The 21,026-nt window shown below is 45.4% G+C and overlaps 1 protein-coding gene across 2 annotated transcripts in view; it reads right to left on the bottom strand.

Annotated features, from left to right (window-relative positions):
- Positions 1 to 21,026, bottom strand: part of PKP1 (plakophilin 1) — a 53,702-nt gene that overhangs the window by 6,578 nt on the left and 26,098 nt on the right. For both annotated transcript variants that reach the window (XM_090025584.1, XM_090025585.1), the window contains exons 4-11: positions 15,605 to 15,749; positions 12,184 to 12,391; positions 10,498 to 10,675; positions 5,861 to 5,975; positions 4,703 to 4,858; positions 4,187 to 4,363; positions 1,708 to 1,861; positions 901 to 1,087 (exon numbers count right to left, since the gene is read on the bottom strand). In XM_090025584.1, the coding sequence (XP_089881710.1) occupies positions 901 to 1,087; positions 1,708 to 1,861; positions 4,187 to 4,363; positions 4,703 to 4,858; positions 5,861 to 5,975; positions 10,498 to 10,675; positions 12,184 to 12,391; positions 15,605 to 15,749 (1,320 nt within the window). The remainder of the gene's footprint in view (positions 1 to 900; positions 1,088 to 1,707; positions 1,862 to 4,186; positions 4,364 to 4,702; positions 4,859 to 5,860; positions 5,976 to 10,497; positions 10,676 to 12,183; positions 12,392 to 15,604; positions 15,750 to 21,026) is intronic.

Here is a 21,026-nt window from a genome sequence, read left to right as displayed (position 1 = left end):
CACCAAACAGCTTAAAAAATGTGCAGTGCCAGGCAATACACGCTCATGCAGCTTATACTAGAGCTATACAAAGCCCATGGATATTTGATCCTGAAAATCTTGTGGTCTGTGAGGAGCTCAGGCCTCCACTCAGTCGATCATGGCAGAGGTTCTATAAAAAGGAGCAGATTAAGGTCCTGATCCAATTCCCACCGTTGTCTTTAATGGGAAGCTCAACAATGTGCTGTGTGGGGACTGCATCAGGTATAACACAATAAATCCTCCTGTAGGCCTAGGCAAACTTCTTGGAGTCTGACTGTTCAGTAACTTCTAAAGCTCCATTTTGGTTTTGGAAAATTAGATTTAGTTTGCAGACCTCTTCTACTCTCATTTAAACCGAAATTTTCCCCATGGTCGATTTAGTTTTTGGCCAAGATGCAGCCTGTCATCTTTTTTCATAACAGAGGGTCAATCCGAAAGACAGACCAGTACAAGAGCCTGCCCTATATTTCTTCATTTGAATATTCCTTTCCTCCTTTCCACTGTTTTGTTTGTAGCTTCTCAATATTGGTCTTTTTCTTGCTGCCCCAATCTCTGCATTTTTCCCACGGTGTCTCCAGAACACAGCACAAACTTGGAACCATTTCTTGTCTGGGGTAAATTTTCCAACTTATGATGGTTGAGTTGGTTCATGCTCAAGGGAAAGGAGACTGTCCAACCTAACTGTTTAGACACCCATCATTAATTACACTAATTGATAACAACAAGGTACCAGTAGAATCTAGTGGGCAAAGCATCATACTGGGACTTGAGAGGCCTGGGGTCTGTTTCCATTGTTGCCTCTGGCTTGCTGGGTGAACTTGGGCAAATCACTTCCACTGTCTGGGCCTTAGTTCTAGTCTGCTCCTCACCAAGACTCACCCATTTCGGCAGAGGCTTAATACATTATTTATCACGTTGCTTGTCAAGCAGGATTTGCCCAGGTGTGGGTTGGACATGATGAGGTTCCTCAGAGTGTAGCAAGCTGATGACATGATCTCTCCATAGGTGTTGGTGTTTGCACTCTGGGAGGACAGGAGATGCGACACATCTGGAAGCACCTGGTGAGCTAAAGATGGAATGCTCCAATCAGCACTTAAATCAATCAGATCAATGGGACCCCTTGGTTGAATACTACTTGTTATAAAGCCTGGAAGTCCTAATGGTGGTATTCTTAATGCCAGGTGGTAGTAGCACAATAAATGCTACTTTCTTTAAACATCTGAGATTGAAATGGCTCATTGCCATAAGCAGCGACCCTCAAAAAAGCCAGGAGACCATATATACTGTTACCTCCAAAACCCAGACCAATTCAACCAAGGAAATACTCCAATATATAAACTAAAAGTCCAGAAAGACCAGCTGATCTGTTTTATCTATAAAGCACACCACAGACATGTCTTAGAAGTAGTCTATTTAACCAGACTACACACTAGTCCAAAGGATGGCATCTTAAGAGTTCCTTCTAAGGCCTATGGCCAAATAGCATCACTTGGCCACTATCCCAGCTCTGCTGAACATCCGTCTTGGAGAGGAGAAGTGGTATACGAATATATTTGCTTGGGGAAGTAATGCCAAGAGGGATGCTTGTCAGAATTCAACTAGAAGGTCCTCAAACGAAGGCGAGTTTGTGATGGAAGGGGAGAAACTAAAAAAACCTTAGAAACCTCTTTGGCTGAAGCTTCTTACCCATGGTTTTATGGAGAACAGGATGTCGGGACATGTTGCTCAGCAAAGAAGTCCCAGATCGAACAACTTCAGAGCTGTTGGACCGGAGAAGCCGTGCTATACGAGGCAATCCCTTTTCCTTCAAACCAATCACCTGGCTCATTGCATTAGACATCTGAGAAACAAAATAGAGTTTATTAGTTACCTCTAAGCCTTGCATGATACAGCTGTAATACGCACAGTATTCTGGGGCACGCTCACAGTGGACTGCAAGGTAAATATAGCTACATCATAAGCAAAACTGCAGAAAATGCTTTGTTCTTCTGCAGCCACTTTCCTCACAAGCCATTTTTTATTCATTTCTGTCGATGAACAGTTTGTTAGGGGATGGGTGTTCTGTCCCCTTGTGAGCCCGGGGGGGGCAGTTGTGCCTGAGCTTGTTAACAGTTGAAGATCTTTACATTTCATGCACAAAATACACCTATGCTACCTCTCTTCTGACCTGAGAGAAATGCATCATTTATTGGACACAGACACTCGCACAGGGATCTGACCTCATTTACGTTAGTGTAACAGTGTGGCTCAGCAACTCTGAAAATCAGGCTGTCATTTAGGTGCTTACATACAGGAATAGAAGCCTAATTTTATATCTTCATTTTTTTTCAAATTCTTGGCTTATCACCAAACAAGCTGTTGAACAATACTGCACTGCCAGACAGCTGCATGCTTTCTTCCAAGAGAGGCACGTGTTACTGATAGACATTGTTCCCCCTTGCAAGCAATGAATATGTGGAATGTGCTGCCAACAGCACGTTCCATTGGGTTGAAGTGAGTGACAACAAAATAATTTGATTACTTCACCTGACTATAAGAGATACGTTTGGTGTTATCTATTACCAGGGAGCTGAGCAAAGTACAGAACCTCTAGTCCAGCAGCGGGCAAAATGCGGCCCGCGGGCTGGGTGCAGCCTGCCAAGCCATTCCATCAGACCCATAGGGCCCCTAAAAATTTAGAAAATTAATATCGATCTGCCCCTGGCTGCCTGTCATGTGGCCCTCGATGGCTTGCCAAACTCAGTAAGCAGCCCTCCGCCCAAAATAATTGTTCGCCCCTGCTCTAGTCTGTAACCTAAAGGGTTAATGATCCCATTCAGCCAATTCCCTGCACACAGATTTCCTCAATAAAAGCTGGTACCAAGAAGGCTTGTGAAATCAGGCTGTATATTTGCAGTGTGGACTTAATTTAGCCCCTGCACATTTCAACATACCAAAATCCACATCTACACCTGAAAAAGTACTGCCTTAAAAATCATGATATTGTTCCACATCGTTGATGTGCTGCTTTGCATCTGTGACATGCAGGTCACCTCACCTCAGTACCATGAGCAATGTCATAGGGAAAAATGATCATTATCCAGAAAACAGCCAGAAATCCCATATGAAAGGAATCTGGATTTAACGTCCAACAAGGCATAATTTATCTTTGTACTTTTTGCTAAGAACCAGCACAGACACCAAGGTAGGCACAATAATGGATTTTTAGGGATTTGAACCAGATGTAACAGAATTACATGTAGGTGCCTAAGTCTAATAGCTGGAATAGAATCTGGCCCCCAGTGAATCATTAGGGGCAGCATATTATTTCACTTTATGTGCTCAAGTGGTAGATTTTCAGTTGCATAAGTAGCATTTTTGGCAGGGCTATTGTGCATGTACAGGATGTTACGCTATGGCAGAGAAGGTAGGATGTACTTCCCCAAAAAGCGTGGATGAGGAAGAGGGTCATCCCGCATTTTAGTCCAATAGCTAAGTGACTAGGGAACTCACTCTGGCACAGGGAAACCCCGGTTCTAAACCACTTTCACTCTGAGGGGGTCTGAACTTGTTTTCTCCGACTTCCTAGCAATGTTCTTAGCACCAGGCCAGAGACTGGTTATTGCCCAGTCTTCTCTTCAGCCCAACCCTCTTCTTCAGCCTAAATCACTGAACCTTGCATTTGATATTTATTGGGTAAAATGGATGGCAAGCCATTTCATGAGAAAGTTTCTGCTTCATAGGGAGCAAGGGTCTGAGCTACTTCTCCTTTCCAGAGCAACACCCTTCTCACTGAGCTACATACCCCCCAGCTTGCTCTCTGCCTCCTGGCCCACATATCTTCCTCTCTTGGCTGCCAGAGGACCTTCCTCAAAAGAAAGGGTGGAGACACCCCCAGGAAGAGGCCTAACCTGGAGCCTGGTGGTTCGAGCACTGTGCAACGATGTCAGAAAGATGCAAGTTCAACCCCTGCACCTGGTGAAGGGAGCCAGAACCTGGGTCCAAGACAGGGCAGGGTCTAAAACCCACTGGTTCTGAAGTTTGGCAAGCAAAACCTTGTTACTTATTCATGTGGTCCCAGCACACGCACAGCGTTGTGTGCCTGACTGGCCAATGTGTTGCCTACTGCTCATGCTCAATGTGAACATTTATGCACCACTTTACATGAGAGAGAGAGAGTTCTCACCAGTCCTCTGCTTGCAGTGAGGTTCTGCAGAGCTCCTGCACAAGCTTCCAGGGTGGAGTCTTTCTTGCTCTTGTCCATCAGGGACAGGTATGTGCGGATGGCATCAGAATGGTAAAGCCAGCTGGCTCCTCTGGGTTTGTAATCCTCCTCAGGCAGAGGGACATTATACCCATCTTCCTAAGGGTAAATAAGGGGTTGATATTTAAGAGACTGGCACTTGTCACAGGACTCACGCTTCATTATCCCTTGTTTCTTTAGAGGTAGCATGCAACTATCTGCATGCATCTTGCCCTTGGCATGCACAACTGACCCCCCTACCTGTTGTTAACTGGTCTGGAACAGACTGACCCTCTCACCTCCCCCCATGATGCTAAGCACAGGACATGTGATGCCTCTATAATCCCTGCCCCAATTATTCTGAACCCTCTTCCTGACACTGGGCATGTGGGAGTGCAGTTGCTCTTTGCCTGAACCTAGTGAGGCCCTCATATCCAGGCACTGAGCAACGTGTCTTACCTCCAGTTTTCCTCCTCTGCTGTTGAAGCAGCCTGTGAGAGTTCGGTCCATGGAGGCATTCCGGGCCATGTGGTTGAGTTGGGTGTATTTATTGGGCACCTCAGCATCCAGGCGGTAGGAGAGATTGTGCAGGATGCAGAGGCAGTTCTCCACAGACTAAAATCACCCCCAGAATAAACACAACAGTTTAATATTTGGATGGGCACACGAGACAGTGCATGTATTTACAGACAGATTTACTGACAGCGCTGCTGTATATGGCATGTAGGATGCCACTGCCAGGACATAAATACGATATGCCAAATCTTGAGTGTGACTGTCTTTGCTGTCTTGAGTCAGGCACAAAGCCTGCTGAGATTATCTGAGGAATGACTGAATAAGAACTAAACAGAAAAGTGAATGATCTTCACTAGGTTGGGCCTTTAAAATATTTTCCATCCAGTACACACTAACTTAGTGAGTCAGTGACAAAGTGGGGACCAGAACAAAAGTGTTGGATGGGTTCAGCAGTTTCCAGGATGACACTAATAAGCAGAATTTTCAAAAGAGCCCAGCACCCACTTGGGCAACAAAATCATTCACTGGATTTTCAAACGAGCTCTCCAGTTTGGGAGCACATAAGAAGCTGAGCTCTTCTGAAAACCTTGCTACAGATGACACAATGGGAGCATCCGTGTTCCAGACACTTTTGACAATCTTTGGTACTTTAATGGAGATGACAACTGTGAATACGGGTGCCAAATTTTTAAAAGCCGGGCCTAAAAGCTCCTTCTTCCCATGTGTTATAAATATATATAGACAGCAAAGAAAATGGATACAGCCCATGCCCCTTTCTACCCTATAGAAACTCAGAAAGTCAGTTCTGCTATTATGTACAGTCTCTGTTATCCTTGCAAGATGAAGAGAAGTTCATTGGCAGTCCCAAACTTTGTTCTCCTATAATACCAGACACAACTTTGCAGGACAAGAGAAGCTGCAGCGTTCTCATCTGGGCCTGGAATGGAGCTCCTGAGAGATTTACAAAGCCTCATTTGTGTTTTTACTACAAGCTTTGAAAATATTTCTTTAAAAAAGAAACAATAGTTCATGTCGCTAGTCCAGGGCTTAGTTTGGACACTAGCTGATGATCTGTGAGTAAATGAGAGGGATGTATGGTACCTTATCATCAGGTCGGTTAGCAGCCACACAGTTCTGGGCATAAGTCATGACTGAATCAACCAGGCCAGGGTAGTTTCTCATGGTCTGGCGTCCCATGTCTGCAGAACTCAGGTTCCTGAAAGAAGTCAGTTTATAAAATGTAGGGACATAAGTCAAAGTGTATAAGTAGGGACATATGTATAAGTGTATAAGCTCACTTCACTTGCTGTTTCCTATCTGTCACAGACTCCCACACATAGCTATTTGAATTCGACCCTCTTGTAAGGATGGCCTCTGACAAGGTGAAATCACCCATTCAGAGAGGTCCACAACAAAACCAATGCATCCTTTAAGTCTCATTTACACCTTCAATGCTGCAAAGGTCTCGTGGTGTTCTTGTGTGCAGGGCAAAACTCCTCTTATATCACTACCATGGGTAAAACATCCTCTTGGAAAGAACATCTAATTACTGGTAGGAATTTTCCTTAGAGGCTTGGGATGTACAGTTAGAGCACAAAAGAAGTCAAGATACCTGTTCAGAGTTATTTCCAGAGAGAATATTAAGTAAATATCAGGGGAGATCATGAGAGAGACATCCTCAAGGTCTGTAAATCTGTGTAGCCACACTGACTTCAACTGAACTATGCCAGTTTACACAAGTAGACGATTTGACTCTGCATGATCAAGGTAGCATAAGCTGGATCACCAATGTCAGGACCTAACCCCAGGTGCTATAGCAATGTTAGTGCAGAACATGGATCATCAGGTATTAAGAAAAGGGGCAATAAGGGGTGATGGTTACTCTGTGCTATACTCTTGGCCCGCTTTGCCAGGTCTCTGCTAACGCAACGGAGTTGTTACAGTCCCTGGGGTTTTAATGCACTTTAACTTAAAAGAAGTTTGCAAAAGCCCAAAGAGGCTTAGGACAAAATTCTGTTTCACTGCTAAGATGCAGAAGTGATACGATTTTTTATGAAGACAAATCATCTAACAACATCTGCTTTGCCTTGTGTAATTGCCAGAATTTAATGCAAGTGCTCAGAAGTGACTGAATACTGTCCCAGAGTCATCTAGTCCATTTATGCTTTGTTAAGGTTAAGTTCTGCCATGCATACCCAGGGATGCAGTGAACACCCCCAAAAGTGGGCTCAACACAAAGTGCAACCAGTAGCTGTTTGACACTGTTTGGTGCATGTCTGTCTCACCTTTTCCCATCACCCAGTTGGCAAGGGCACCTACCCAGTTTCTAGGCTCATCTCTTCCTGAAGGGATCTGAATTCTTAGTTTCACAGCAACAGATACAACCTAGTCATCAGGCCTCAGGCCACGCAGGGCTGAGAGTACCTTCCTGTTGAGGTTAGGCTACGTAGCCAAGAGGGAAGATGTCTTGGCAACAGAAAGAGAACAAATTTGATGGAGCTAGACTCAGGCTCTGTAAAGTACCTGAGCATCTCAGTGGCAGGGAATGAACTCCTACTTTCACTGTTGTCTGTATAGGATGATTTGGATAGGAATCACTCTGCCTCAGGGAGAGGGTTAGACTAGATGACCTATAGAAGTTAGACTAGATGACCCATGGTGGTCCCTCCCAGCCCCGCTTCTATATGATTCAATGAACAGCACAGAAATCATAGAGGAATAAGGCAAAAAGAGACAGGACATCTAATCCAAACTCCTGTCTGAGGCAGGAAGGGTCTTCGGGTCATTCCAGGGATAAAATATTCAACCGTGGCATTATTAGCACTATGCTCTAACCAACTGAGCTAATTGGCCACTAAATACTAGTCACTTCAATAGTGGGAAGGGGGAAAAGAGAGAACAAGAAGATCAATCTATAACCAACTGGGCGCATCTACATGAGATATTTACTGCAGAGCTGACTAATTAGCTCTATAGTAAATGTCTCAGCATCTACACATGTGCCCCTATTAGGGCACAGGAAACTAATTAACTCTGCAGCAGGATAGTACTTGGAAATACAAGTAATACCCTGCTGCCAAGTCTTTTTCTGCACAGCAGCACGCATGTGGACACCAACCCAGCTGGCTAGGGCACAAGGGTGCTTCAGCATGGGTTACTCTTTCCTTGTGATTATTGAGGTAATTACGAATCCACCTTGTGATTATTTTATTTAGCCTGTATTTCTCCAGTTTTCTCATGGAGCAAGTTGCTCCATTTTGTTCTTGGAGCAATGCATTGGCTGTTCCAACAAAATCAAATGTTGCTCCCTTTAGCAGAAGATGTCTGGTAAGGGTGTAGCCTGTTGCTACATCCCCTAAGGCAGAGCTTCAGTTCGTTAAAGTACCTATTTATAAATCATTTTTGGTTGTTTCCAATGTAAAGGTGCTGGCACCCAGGTTGCTAGAAGAAATTGCAAGTCAGAACTAAGATCTCCAAGCAAAAGCGTTCTTTAGCTTTTCCAAGAAGAAATAAATCACTCCATGCCCATATATGAGCTTCTCACTTGGAAACTGATGAGCAAGAGGCCTGTGCGAGTCGGCAGCGATACGATCCGGCTTCGGATCCAGCCGCTTCGGATGGCCACGATCCGACCCGGAGATCCAGACCGGGTTTCCGCCTCGATCCGGCCAAAGTGGCTCCAAAGCTTGGGAGCCGCCTTGGAGATCCGGCCACAGGGTATAATGGTGAATCAATGAAATATTTATAACTTAGTTGTTTTTTGCCCAATCTGGATGAAATCTTCAGGGATGGTAGCCTCTGCAGAGAGCATGAAACCTGCCAAGTTTCAAGAATATCAGTGCAGGGGTTTGGGGGGAACTGTACCCCAAATTCTTGAAAGCCAAACTCAAGTCATGGCTGTGTGTTACAACACGGGGGGATCAAAACCACAGGGCTGGTAGCTCTTACTGAGGCCACAAAGCCTGCCAAGTTTCAAGGAGATCGGTGAAGGGACTTGGGGGAACTGCACCCCAAGCTGCAGACAAGCAAAAAGTGTGCGGGGGTGACACTGTGTGTTAAGGCGCAGAGGAGTGACAGCTGCAGGGGTGGTGGCCCCTGCTGTGACGCCTGCCAGCTGTGGAGGAGATCGGTGCAGGGGGGTCCTGGGGCCCTGCACCCCTAGCTGCTGACAGACAAAACTCGTGCCAAGGCTGTGTCTGTCTTGGGGCAGCTGAATGTCTGCATTGATTCTTTCCTCTCCTTAGCCGGGTGTTGTAGGTGCTAACTGATGTTCATTAAGTCGTTATGTAGCAGGTAGGTCCTGTGTATTGAGCTGGTCCCTCAGTCCCTGGGTGAATCACGATTGATTGGTAACTGGGAACACAGCAGCTCAGCAGCCAGGCCTGCAGCCGTGTCTCCCCTCCCTGCCCCAAGACAGACAACGTCAGTCCCACAGCACCCTTGGCACCAGTTTTGCTTGTCTGCAGCTTGCGAGGCAGTTCCCCCCAAACTCCTGCACCGATCTTCTTGAATCTTGGCAGGCTTTGTGGCCTCAGTAACAGCTACCAGCCCTGCAGTTTTGACCCTCCAGTGTTGTAGCACATAGACGTGACAGGAGTTTTGCTCTCAAGAATTTGGGGTACAGTTGCCCAAAATCCCTGCACCGATCTTCTTGAAACTTGGCAGGCTTCATCCTCTAATTTCACCCAAATCAGACAAAAAAAACCAAAGTTATAGATATTTTATTGTTTCCCCATTATACCCTATGGCTGGATCTCGGAGGTAGCTCCAAGGCAGCCAGCGCCTCCACCCAGACGTGCTGCTTCAGACCCCAAAATGTCCGAAGCTTCTCCAGATGCAAAGTTCTATCCGAAGCTTCTTACAGCCCTAATGAGCAACACCCAGCAATTGTAACTAGTTAGAAGACCCAATGGATGGATCCAGAACATAGCAAGAATAAAAATCAAGTCAAATGTATGAATTAGAAACAGGCACTAGAGATGACTGGAACATGCTTATTTATGGTAAAGTTTGACGTTTCATCAAATAACAGAAACCAAATTATTTTTCATTTCTGATGGCCAAAAATTGCAAGTTTACAACTGAAGACTGAAAATCTAGGGGTAAAATCTTCCATCAGCAAACTCTACTTTCCCACCCAAATGTTTTATTTCAGTTTTTCAGTTGCCCAATGAAAAGTAATTTTTAAGGAAAGCAAATTACTTGCCAAAAAAAAAAAAATGCTTTGCCAAATTTCAAATTTTCAGATTGAATAGAAACATTTCCACTTGCTCAAACTGCCCTGAAAACTTTATGAAGGAACATCAGGCAGTCTGCAATATGTTGAATTGCCAGATGCACCAATTCAGCACCTACTTCCCTTATTAACTTAAAAATACCAGCCAATGGTCAAACTTCCCAAGCAGACATGAGGGGAGTTAGACAATTTTGGTCGACAGACTTGCTTGTTGACACTGACAACATATAGAGGGGCATGTGCCCCCCGTCCCCAGATTTCTGTGCCAACAGCAGGGCACAGGGCATGGGGCTGCAGCCTGGCCAGAGCCAGGGCCTGGCAGGCATGGGGGTGGTGTTGGCAGCGTGATTTTTGCACCAATGGCAGGCTGTAGGGCTGCAGCCCAGCCAGATCCAGTGCCCAGCAGCAGCAGGGGCAGTAGCGCAGAGTTGTGCCCCTCCCCACTGTCAGCACTTACACATCTCCTATGCTTGCTGATGTAGCTACTTGTCTGCTGGCCTACCTCAAACAGCCTGTGGCATTGAAGAATACCTCTGGGTCAACAATTTCTCTTGTCCTATTACTGGTGCCATCAGACCAGCCAGAGAAAGGAACAATAACACAATCTGTCAAGACAGGGAGGGCTTCCTGTATCAACTCTTCTTTCAGTTCATCCGTGGAGGACAAGTTCCATAGCAGCCCTAAAATGAAAATGCAAGACTCACTTTAGCTCACTGTCTCCATGCATAAGAGGCCTCGATTACACTGGTGTACAAAAAGGGGCACAACTAGGCCAATGCTACCCTAGCATAAAATTGGAGTAAGTGACAAATGAATCAAGTCCTTGGCCCAGGCCTGAAAAATTCAAGACACTCTCCAGATTTCTGTCATTTTGTGAGAGAGGATTTACTCTGATCTCAGTTCATGAACAGAAGAGCTGAAGCGCAGTCATTTAATCTGAAACCCCCGACTCCACCTCTACTGTCACACCATGTGGTACTGTTTATATAGTTCAAACATCAGCTTTTCTGTACAAGTCCAGCAAATCACCTCTCTTATTTTGAAAAATTCTTGACGCTAGTTCTCCCATAACGTGCACTAATAAGGTAGTCTTCTTGCCTATCTTTTCCAAACAACAAAAGCATCATGCTTTCCAGTATCCCCTACCTCCCATTTAACCATACACCCTTTTACCAAAGGAATAAAGTACTCTTAACAGTAGATTCAGGCAAGGCAGAGCATGTTCAGTTAAATGGGAGATGGGCAGAAACAGCCTACTGAGACCTTGGACAGGGGACCTTTATTATGACACAGAAGGAAATCTGAAGCACCCTGCCCCAACAAGCATACATATTTATGGATTTCAATTTAGCATGGACAGGTGTAGGGAGAATCCTTCTAATACAGGTTCACATACAGTACAATCAAATTCAATTCAGGATGACCTACTGCCAACAAACTCATTTGACCCTACTGAAATCCAGCCCTATAGGACACCACCCAGTCTGTGCAGCATAGCCCATACTACTGTTATAAGACCCAACCAGGGAAACTAAATTCCAAAGTGGGGGACTTTGCTTTGATAATGCCCCACATGCAGCTGTCAGATGAATGCAGGTGAGCAGTGAAAGCTCAAAAACCTTAAATGAGTACAGCTGTGGAGGTAAAATGTGTGGAAAGAGGCAAGCTCTGAGTCTGGTCCTGGTTTGTGAGCCAGTAGCTGAAAAGCCCTACAGCAGCGTAAAAACAGTCACAACAGCTGAAAATTGGGCCTGGTTCCAGCAACCTACACTTTACATCCTCATTTACATCTGGGCAGAGCAGTGATATTGTGTTAATCCTTATCACTGCGATCTGACTAGGATGGCCATCATAGAGGACAGTCCGGTTGTCCTCTGTCCTCTACTGATATGAAAGTGGATGCCTTTATGTCCTCTATTTTTCTCTTCAAGAGAAAAATAGAGGACTTAAAGGCATCAGGTTTCGCATCAATTGAGGACAGAGTAGCAGAAAACAGGAATGTCCTCTGTGATGGCCATTCGAGATCTGAGAGTGCTGCATGCTCAGTGTGCACAGGTGTCAAGGGCAATGCCTTGAAAGGGCAGGACCAGGCTCCTGTGCTAGAGAAGGAGAGCCTTAGGTGTAGGAAAAGATGTCAATGGAGGCAACCTAATTTACAAAGACCAAGGGTCTCTCATTTGCAGTGTACCTGTCAGCTGCTTCTGTGTTTCAGTGTTCCCAGTTCTCCTCAGAAGGCTCACACTCTCCCTGATTCCACTCTGCCGTCGGGTTTCTATCTTGTTGATGGGATTTCTGAAGACTATGTTTCTAAGAGCCCCGGCTGCGGCCTGCTGGACATTCTGGTTTGTGCTGCGGAGGAGTTCGACCAGCTTGGCAATGCCACCCAGCCGGTAGACCTGGGGAGAAGATAATCTGTGATGAAAATCATATGCAAACCATCACTGATTTTTTTTTTTTTTGATCATTAAAGGACCAAAGTGACTGAAATTAACACAAGAAGCTGGTCTGGTATATTCTCCCAGGCATGTAAAAGATATCCCGCATCCTTCCACTTCCAATACACTATGTTCCAGCCATCGTCAACTGAGACCATGCTGATTGCCTTGCTGAGTCAGAGTCTAACAATTAAAGCTTGCAAATAACAACCCTGAGCCAAATCCTTGACTGATGTATATAAGAGTTTCTCCCAACATCTTCAGCAGGACTACAGCAGTTTACCTCAGCTGAGGTTATGACCTAAAACAGTACCCAGATACTACCATATAGTATTACAATAACATCCCATCTACCATATAGTATTACAATAACATCCCAACTTCATTTACTGTTATCCAAAAGCCACAGATTAAATTCAGAGGGGGGTTGTAGATGACATAGTTTCAACTCTCTTATACATGGTTAAGAACAGGTTAGGGACTGTTTAGAAAAGCTGGTTGTGTACAAGTCCACGGGACTAGATGCAATGCATCCAAGGGTGCTGAGGGAGTTGGCTGACGTGATTGCAGAGCCACTGGCCATTATCTTTGAAAACTTGTGGTGATTGTGGGAGGTTCCAGACAATTGGAAAAGGGCAAATATAGTGCCCATCTTTAAGAAAGGGAAGGAGGATCCAGGGAACTACAGACCAGCCAGTCTCACCTCAGTTCAGAAACATCATGGAGCAGGTCCTCAAATAATCCATTTCTAAGCACTTGGAGGAGAAGAAGATGATTAGGAACAGTCATCGTGGACTCATCAAGGGCAAGTCATGCCTGACCAACCTGATTGCCTTCTATGATGACATAACTGGCTCTGTGGATGCAGGGAAAGCAGTGGACATGCTATACCTTGACTTTAGCTAGGCTTTTGATACTGTTTCCCACAGCATTCTTGCAAACAAGCTGAGGAAGTATGGGTTGGATGAATGGACGTTAAGCTGAATAGAAAGCTGGCTGGATTGTTGGGCTCAGTGGGTAGTAATCAATGGCTCGATGTCTAGCTGGCATCTGGTACCAACTGGAGTGCCTGGGGCCGGTTTTGTTCAATATCTTCATTAATGATCTGGAAGATGGGATGGTGTGCACCCTCAGCAAGTTTGCGGATGACACCAAGATGGGGGTGTAGTAGATACACTGGAGGGTAGGGCTCAGATTCAGAGTGACCTAGACATATTGTCAAATTGGGCCAAAAGAAATCTCATGAGGTTCAACAAGGACAAGTGCAAAGTCCTGCATTTAGGAAAGAAGAATCCCATGGGGGCTGACTGGCTGGGCAGCAGCTCTGCAGAAAAGGACCTGGGGGTTACAGTGGCAAATAAGCTGAATATGAGCCAGCAGTGTGCCCTTGCTGCCAAGAAAGGCTAACAGCATACTGGGCTGCATTAGTAGGATTGTTGCCAGCATTTCAAGGGAAGTAATTATTTTGCTCTATTCTGTACTGGTAAGGCCACATCTGAAGTACTGTGTCCAGTTTGGGCCACCCACTATAGAAAGGATGTGGACAAGCTGGAGAGAGTCCAGTGGAGAGCAATGAAAATGGTTTGTGGCTGGGGTACATGACTTATAAGAAGAGGCTGAGGGAACTGGGTTTATTTAGTTTGGAGAAGAGAAGACTGAGAGGGGAATTGATAGCAACCTTCAACTACCTGACGGGCGGATGGAGCTGGGCTGTTCTCAGTGGTGGCAGATGAGAGAACAAGGATCAATGGTCTCAAGTTGCAGCAAGGGAGATCTAGGGTGGATATAAGGAAAACTCTCTCACAAGGGAGGTGGTGAAGTACTGGAATGAGTTACCCAGAGAGGTGGTGGAATCTCCATCCTTGGAGGTTTTTCAGAGCCAGCTGGACAAAGCCCTGACTGGGATGATCTAGTTGGGGCTGGTCCTGCTTTGAGCAGGGGGCTGGACTAGATGTGACCTCCTGAGGTCCCTTCAACCCTAATTTTCTTTGATTCTATGATTCTAAGACCAAGGGCTCCTAGTAGAAGGTTATGTGTAGTGAGGATGTCAACAATAACTACAAATCTAATTCTAAGGAAATGTAGAAGGAGCCTAGATTAATGTATGGTAATACCCATACTGATAAAGCTGGAAAAAGGTGAAAGTTACATGAACTTAGATTCTTGGTAGTTTCACCTAGACTTAGACTCAGCTCTGAATCTGTTAGGTAATCAGAGATCTTGCCTGCCCCATTATAGGATCACTGTGTGGGTAGGTACTAGCATAACCAACTACTGGCTGGGGAAAAAGGCTCAAAACTTGCTGACAAAAGAAAATGAATCAGAGGTCTTTGGGAGAGGCAGATTCTATGGAAGTGTCTACTCAGCAGCTGCGGAGATTGTGTCTGCCCTGCAGACAGAGGTGTACCTGCAGCCAAGGATGGCCTGCCCACCCTAACTTTATTCTAGCTAATTTGAGTGTAATCACACTGAAGTCACAACAATACAGACTTCAGGGTAGACTGCCCACCCATTACCCAACTAAGCACTCATGGCTTCAGGCAGGGTTGTCCACCCTGTGCTGATGTGGCTGCTGCATCTTCACTGGGTTCATCTTCAATGCCTTCCTATCTAATTGGGCTGAAACTAGGAAGGGTGTGGATTTCCCATGCTATAAACACCCAGACATACCTCACCTGAAGAAATAATGGCCACAGTTCTGTGGAGAGTAGCAGATCTCCTGTAAGATGCTCATGGAGGACACCTTCATAGAGCTGCGACATTTTCATCGCACATTTTTCATTAAACCTTATGTGAGCCTTTGAAAATATAAGATTTAACTCAATGCATTCTTGTATTTTCAAAGGGTCACATAAGGTTTAATGAAAAATGTGCGATGAAAATGTTGCAGCTCTATGAAGGTGTAAAGGGTAACATCCCAACCATGTTGTCCTCATTTTTATGGCCAAACTCTTTTAAATGGCCACTAATTTTTACTCCCTTGTTATTTGCAAGCTTCACATAATGAACCGTTTCAGAACTGCGGAGTACATACGCCTCCTGTTCAAACCAAAGGGAATGAAAGTAATGGTGAATAGCAACCCCAAGGTAGCTCAGGCAGACCTTCTAAAAATGAAGGCTCCCCAGAATCACAGCCAGCTGATGACTAAGTGGCAGCAAATTAAACCATTTTACCTCTTGCTTGGCAGATTCATCCTGGAAGCAGGTGTGCTGGAGGTAGTAAGCACCCATGGCTTGATGTTTCTCATCCGAGGAGCACAGGAACTGTATGGCTTTCTGGATGGTCATGGTACCATAGTCTGGCTCATCACTGCATATTCTGAAAGAAAGAAGGGACAGGAACTTATCAGTCAGTGGCAAATGCAATGTATTTCAGAGGCTACTTAATTCTTTGCACAATGCCATCAAACTCATGCATGCAACATCACCTCTGGTGACCAATATTTGCCAAGGCAAAGTTCTTACTTGGATTTGACTGTTTAAACAGAGCTAAAAGTTTAGCAAGAAAAGTTATAAAGTAGCTACCATGAATTCATGAACATGGAACCAGAAGTAGGATTTCAAGTCCTTCTCTGGACCTGAGCCAAAGCCTGATTCCAGTTGACCCTGCTGTAAATGAATACCGGGTCATTTGGTCTGGGAGGCAAAGGCAGCTAGCCACATCACTATCCTGTGTACTGCTGACTATGGAAATTGGGCATCCCAGTGGGCTGCTAAATTTGGAAATGTCTCTTGGCCCTGTCATCCCTAGCTGGACATGGGCAATAGCACATTAGTGAAATGAAGGAGGGAAAAAGAAACTCTGAAATGGTCTTGTAGCAGGCTGGTTGAGAAAGGATTGCAACAGACTACACACAATTGGCTGTAGCACTATGCAGACTTGCAAAGGCTACAGTCCAGCAACAGGCTGATTGTACGCTGCCTAGGAGGCCCGGACCAGCTGAGAATCATAATCATCTGGCCACAGGAAGTTAAAGGTTCCTAGAGAGGAAGATAGTGGGAGAGAGAGTTGGCTGAGAAACTGGGAAAGAGAAGGAGGAGAGAAAGGAGCCGGGCTTTTTCTCCGGGTCTGGAAAGAGACTCAAGGCTGTGTGGCTGGAAGCAGCTGCACCGCCACAGGACTGGAGTCAGAGCCAGACTGAGAAGGAATACTGCAGTGAAGAGGGAGCAGCAGTAAGCCAGAGGCACTTTCTCAGGGCCAGAAGAGACTCAGGACTATGAGTGCACACTGTATGGACTATGTCAAGTTTGTGTTATGGAGTGCTAATTAACGTTGGTGGTGGTTCCTGAGAGGCAAGCGTGCCCAGGAAGTAAGAACTGCGTGAAGTTTAAGGGCTTTTGAGTGATGCAAAACTCTGACCCTGCTACAGATGTAAAGACTTCTTAAAAATGGTACAGGTATGGATACTGGATATCTAGAGTGACTTGAGAATAAACAGGAAGCGTTAAATCCTAATGATAAGCTATTGTGGAACATTCATGTACAACTTTATATCAATAAATCCTAAAATACTTTGCAAAGGTGGGTCAGTGTCATTATCTCCATTTTACAGGTAGGGAAACTGAAGCATGGTGCAGGGAGTAAACTTTCCCGGAGACTAGGGCAGAACTCCTTAGTCCCAGTCTCATGCTCTGACCATTTGATAAGGTTGCTTAGGATTCTTCTTAAGCAAAATAGCCCATTCAGACTTTTTATACCAGAATCCTCAAGGGGTTGCAACTTCTCAACTTTTAATGTTTTTTCAGAAGTTTAAGTATCTGTCTTACTAAGCCCAAAGTAGTGCTGCTTACTTACAGGGCCAAGAAGATTTTTGTAGAAGCCCAGAAAACTTCTGAAAAATTCAGAATCAAAATGCAGCCCAGAAACGTGCCTTGGCTTCTGAACACCTGCTTTTTAATTCATGATGCTAAACTGCAGCTGTTTCAGCATGGTTCATAGCTACAGCATGGTCAGACAAAGATCCTACGTACTAAGTCAAGTTGTGAATGGACAACAATATCATAATGAGAATTTCTTCCTCTAAAAATAAGACATCTAACTGTCCGTTATCTTTTGCCTAGGCAGAGTGGGTGTAGACTTCTCGCAGCTCAAAATAATAGTGCTTCAAGCTCACGTTGGACAGGAGAAAATGATAATATAGTGTGTGGGCAGGGAAGAAACAAACATTAGCAGCTCAATTGTCTATTTATTTTTATTTAAAACATGAAGGGTGTGCAAGGTAAAACTGCTGAGCTGCAGGATGCTTGAGATTTAAAACTCAGCATGTTTGGTAGAACAAACTACCCACGAGTTTAGTTTCTAACCTGGCATTTTTCCTTGGACAGGCTCTTCTTAAGTCAGTGGAGGTTTTACCACTAACCTTGGTGAGTTCATTATCTGGGACTGCCTGTATGTCTTTGCTTTGGAAACTGGGTATTACTTGGTTTTGGCATAATAATTAATCACAATATGGAAACGCTAGCCCTGACAGGGAAAGTATCAGAATCACATCTTTTTCTATAGAATTAAATTAAACTGTAAAACGTTATATAACGATACAATACTCTATCACTACTAACTGTTCCATAGAAATGGGTCATTCTCTATTGAACTGCATAACATGCTCAAAAAGAATTGCTATTGTGCCCCATTAGCTTAATCTCTCTCAAATGCTCAAGGATTTTCCATACAGGGTAACCTCTCAGGCATTTTTTTTCCTATGAAGCCATAAACTAGACTGTACAGAATCATATACAATTTGGGAAGGGAAAAGTTGATCTGAAGACTTTGGAACCAGAGAAAAGGTTTTTGGGGGCCATTGTCTGAAGATTCAGGACAATGTAACTTCATCTCATCCATTCTGACAGCCTCTACCAGATGCATTATGAAGACAAACTCCTCTCCCTATGCACAGGACAGGAACAGCCTGAGGACTATCAAAAGAAGCTTGCCGGTGTTAACCAACCTTCAACAACCAGCCAATCTTTGGTCACTCTACCAAGAATAATAGGCTGGGGTTAGCCAGAGAGTGGCAGTTGTGAGGGGGGTCTATGTGATACCACCCACCTTTAAAACGCCTCCAATCAAGCACAGTTTATTTATTTATTTTTTAGGAGACCATTACCCAGCAGAGACGGTTTCTCAAGGAGGACAACTCCCCATGTATTCATTAGGCCTGTGCAAAGCTTTAGGTGGCAATTCGGAGGAGATTGGGTGGCCAAATCTCTGAATCCAAATCGAATTGGGGGACCGATTTAAAGGGCCGAATTGATTCAAAGCTCTCCAAATCTTCAGAAAAGATTTGGAGAGCTTTGATTCGGGTAGTCCCCCGGAAGCTGCAGCCAACTCTGAGATGGTAAATACAAGGGGGGGGGAGAACATGGGGGGACCCCTGACAGCCCCCCCAACCTCCCCCAACCCCCCCAGGCTGCCCCTACCCATCCCAGCCCAGTACTTTAAAAAAATGCCCCAGTGCTCACTGGGTGCTGCCAGGCAGAGGGAGGGTAAGTCCAGGATTTCTTCAGGTTTTTTCCCTTAAAAAAGCTGGCCTGGGTGGTGCACCCATGGGGGGGCTGGGGGAGCAACGGGCTCATCCAGAGCCCCCCATGCAGCATGGGCCAGTGGGGGACAGCAGGGATCACCCCCACCCAGCAACACCCACTGAGTCAGGGCCTTTTTTTTTTTTAACAAGTGCTGGGAGCTGGGGCAGCCATTGCCGAGCTGGGACAGGGGCAGGGGATGGGCCTGGCCTGGCTGATGTGGAGACTCAGCACCAGCCGAATCTCTGAATCAGATTCAGCCGAATCAAATTGGGCCAGTGATTCAAATCACTGAATCGAATCACTGTCCCCCGGATTGGCTGAATCCGAATCTGAAGCGAATACTAGCCACTTGGCGCAGGCCTAGTATTCACGTGCGTAAGGGAAGGAAACTGCCATGAGGACCAGCCAGCATAGGAAAAGATTGCCAGACAGAATCAATTTCCTTTAAAGGGGACAAATTCTACATCTGGGGCAACTCTTCGAGGGTGAACAACTCATTTGGGTTCAGTTCTACAACAAGAACAACTCCAGCACTGTGACAGATTCTGAGAGAGGAATCAGCCACCCAACCAGGGGTCGTGTAGTAGGGAGACTACATACTAGCCACTCATAGCTCTAAGGAGGGATATTTCTGGACAAGAACCAGAACTATGAAAGCAAAAATCAACCCAGTCCATGACCACTTCTAGGGCTAAGACCATCCTCAACCAAGGCTTCCAGTAAGGATAATTCCACAAAAAGGTCTAGCACCGCAAAAGGAACAACTCTTCAGCAAGGATGAAGGAAAGTTATGCCAGATCCTCAACCAGAACTCAACACAGATCAATACTGCAAAAGGGACAATTCTTTTGTTGTACTAGTCTCTTCATGTAGGAAATCTGTTTTGGTTGTCTTTATAAGCAAATGAGGTTGTGTTGATCTACTCAAAATGTCTACAGCCTTTTACTGGAAGGCTAAAATGCTGAGGATGAAAGAGTGAGGAAGTGCTAAGAAAGCTATTGTCCTTCACTTATTAAAGGGATTAGAGGAAAGATAATATCCATAGACACTGTACATGCCCAGGGATTCCTCAACCTCTTCAACCCTGAATAGTACTCCCCAACCAGTGGGCAGAGGGCTACTTGTACATGCCAGGGGGGTTTACTTCGGTTTAATCCTCCCTAGATTGAAGCAGTGGTTTTTTAAAAACACTGCTCCAAATTAAACTGAAGTAAACCCCTGTGGCCTGTACATGAGGGTCAGACCAGATCCTTTCCTGTGTCTCCAGTGGCGGGGGGCAAGCTGCCAGCAGGTTGAGCGGGTCCTGAGCTGCGGTGGGGAGGGCTGGTGCTTCCCACTGTGGTGGTGGCAGCACCCCGCAGGCAGCCCCCACCAGCAGGCACCCGGCCTGGACAGTCCCGAGGAGCACCACAGCCATGGAGAGAAGCGCTGGGCCCCTGCGCAGCTCAGACAGGCAGGCAGGCTCCAGGGAGGGGGGAAAAAAAGATCAGGCTCACTGCTTTTTTGCTTTTTTTCATTCAGTGGAGCCTGCCTGCACAGGCTGCTGCTGGGCTGCCTGCACGAGCTGCCTGCACAGCCCCTGAGCTGCACGGGATCCAGTGCTTTCCCTTCACAGCTGTAAGGTAGCAAACGAAAACAACCTCGGGCATGTTTTATTTTGCTACGTCCCAAAGTCATTTAACGCGCAATACGCTGCCGACAGTAAACAGCAGCACCATTAACATGCAATACGCTGCTGACTGTATAAACAGCAACATCATTAAAGCAGTACAAAAGGGCATTTAAGCCACTTTAAAGGCCAATTCTGTGGCGTGTACAAGCCCCTTCAGAGTACTATAGCGTTTGGGTAGCTCAGTAATGAGCTACCCAAATGATTCCTGAAGCTTTGGCACTACAATTAGCTAAACCATGACAATGCCCTAATGTTTCCACGTCGATAGCTAAAGACATGGAAGAAAAATACCTGAGGGATGTTCACTAGGAATCGGAATTGAGACAACTTTTTTTTCTAATCCTGTCCATCTCTGCAACACAAATCTCCCAGACCAGTGGCAGTAGGTGTCATAACAATCAA

This window comes from Crocodylus siamensis, chromosome 13, assembly GCF_052110815.1.
Source record: "Crocodylus siamensis isolate JL-2025a chromosome 13, ASM5211081v1, whole genome shotgun sequence".
Taxonomy (NCBI): domain Eukaryota; kingdom Metazoa; phylum Chordata; order Crocodylia; family Crocodylidae; genus Crocodylus; species Crocodylus siamensis.
The sequence above is the reverse complement of the archived record's forward strand: the minus strand, read 5'-3'. Positions and strand labels throughout refer to the sequence as shown.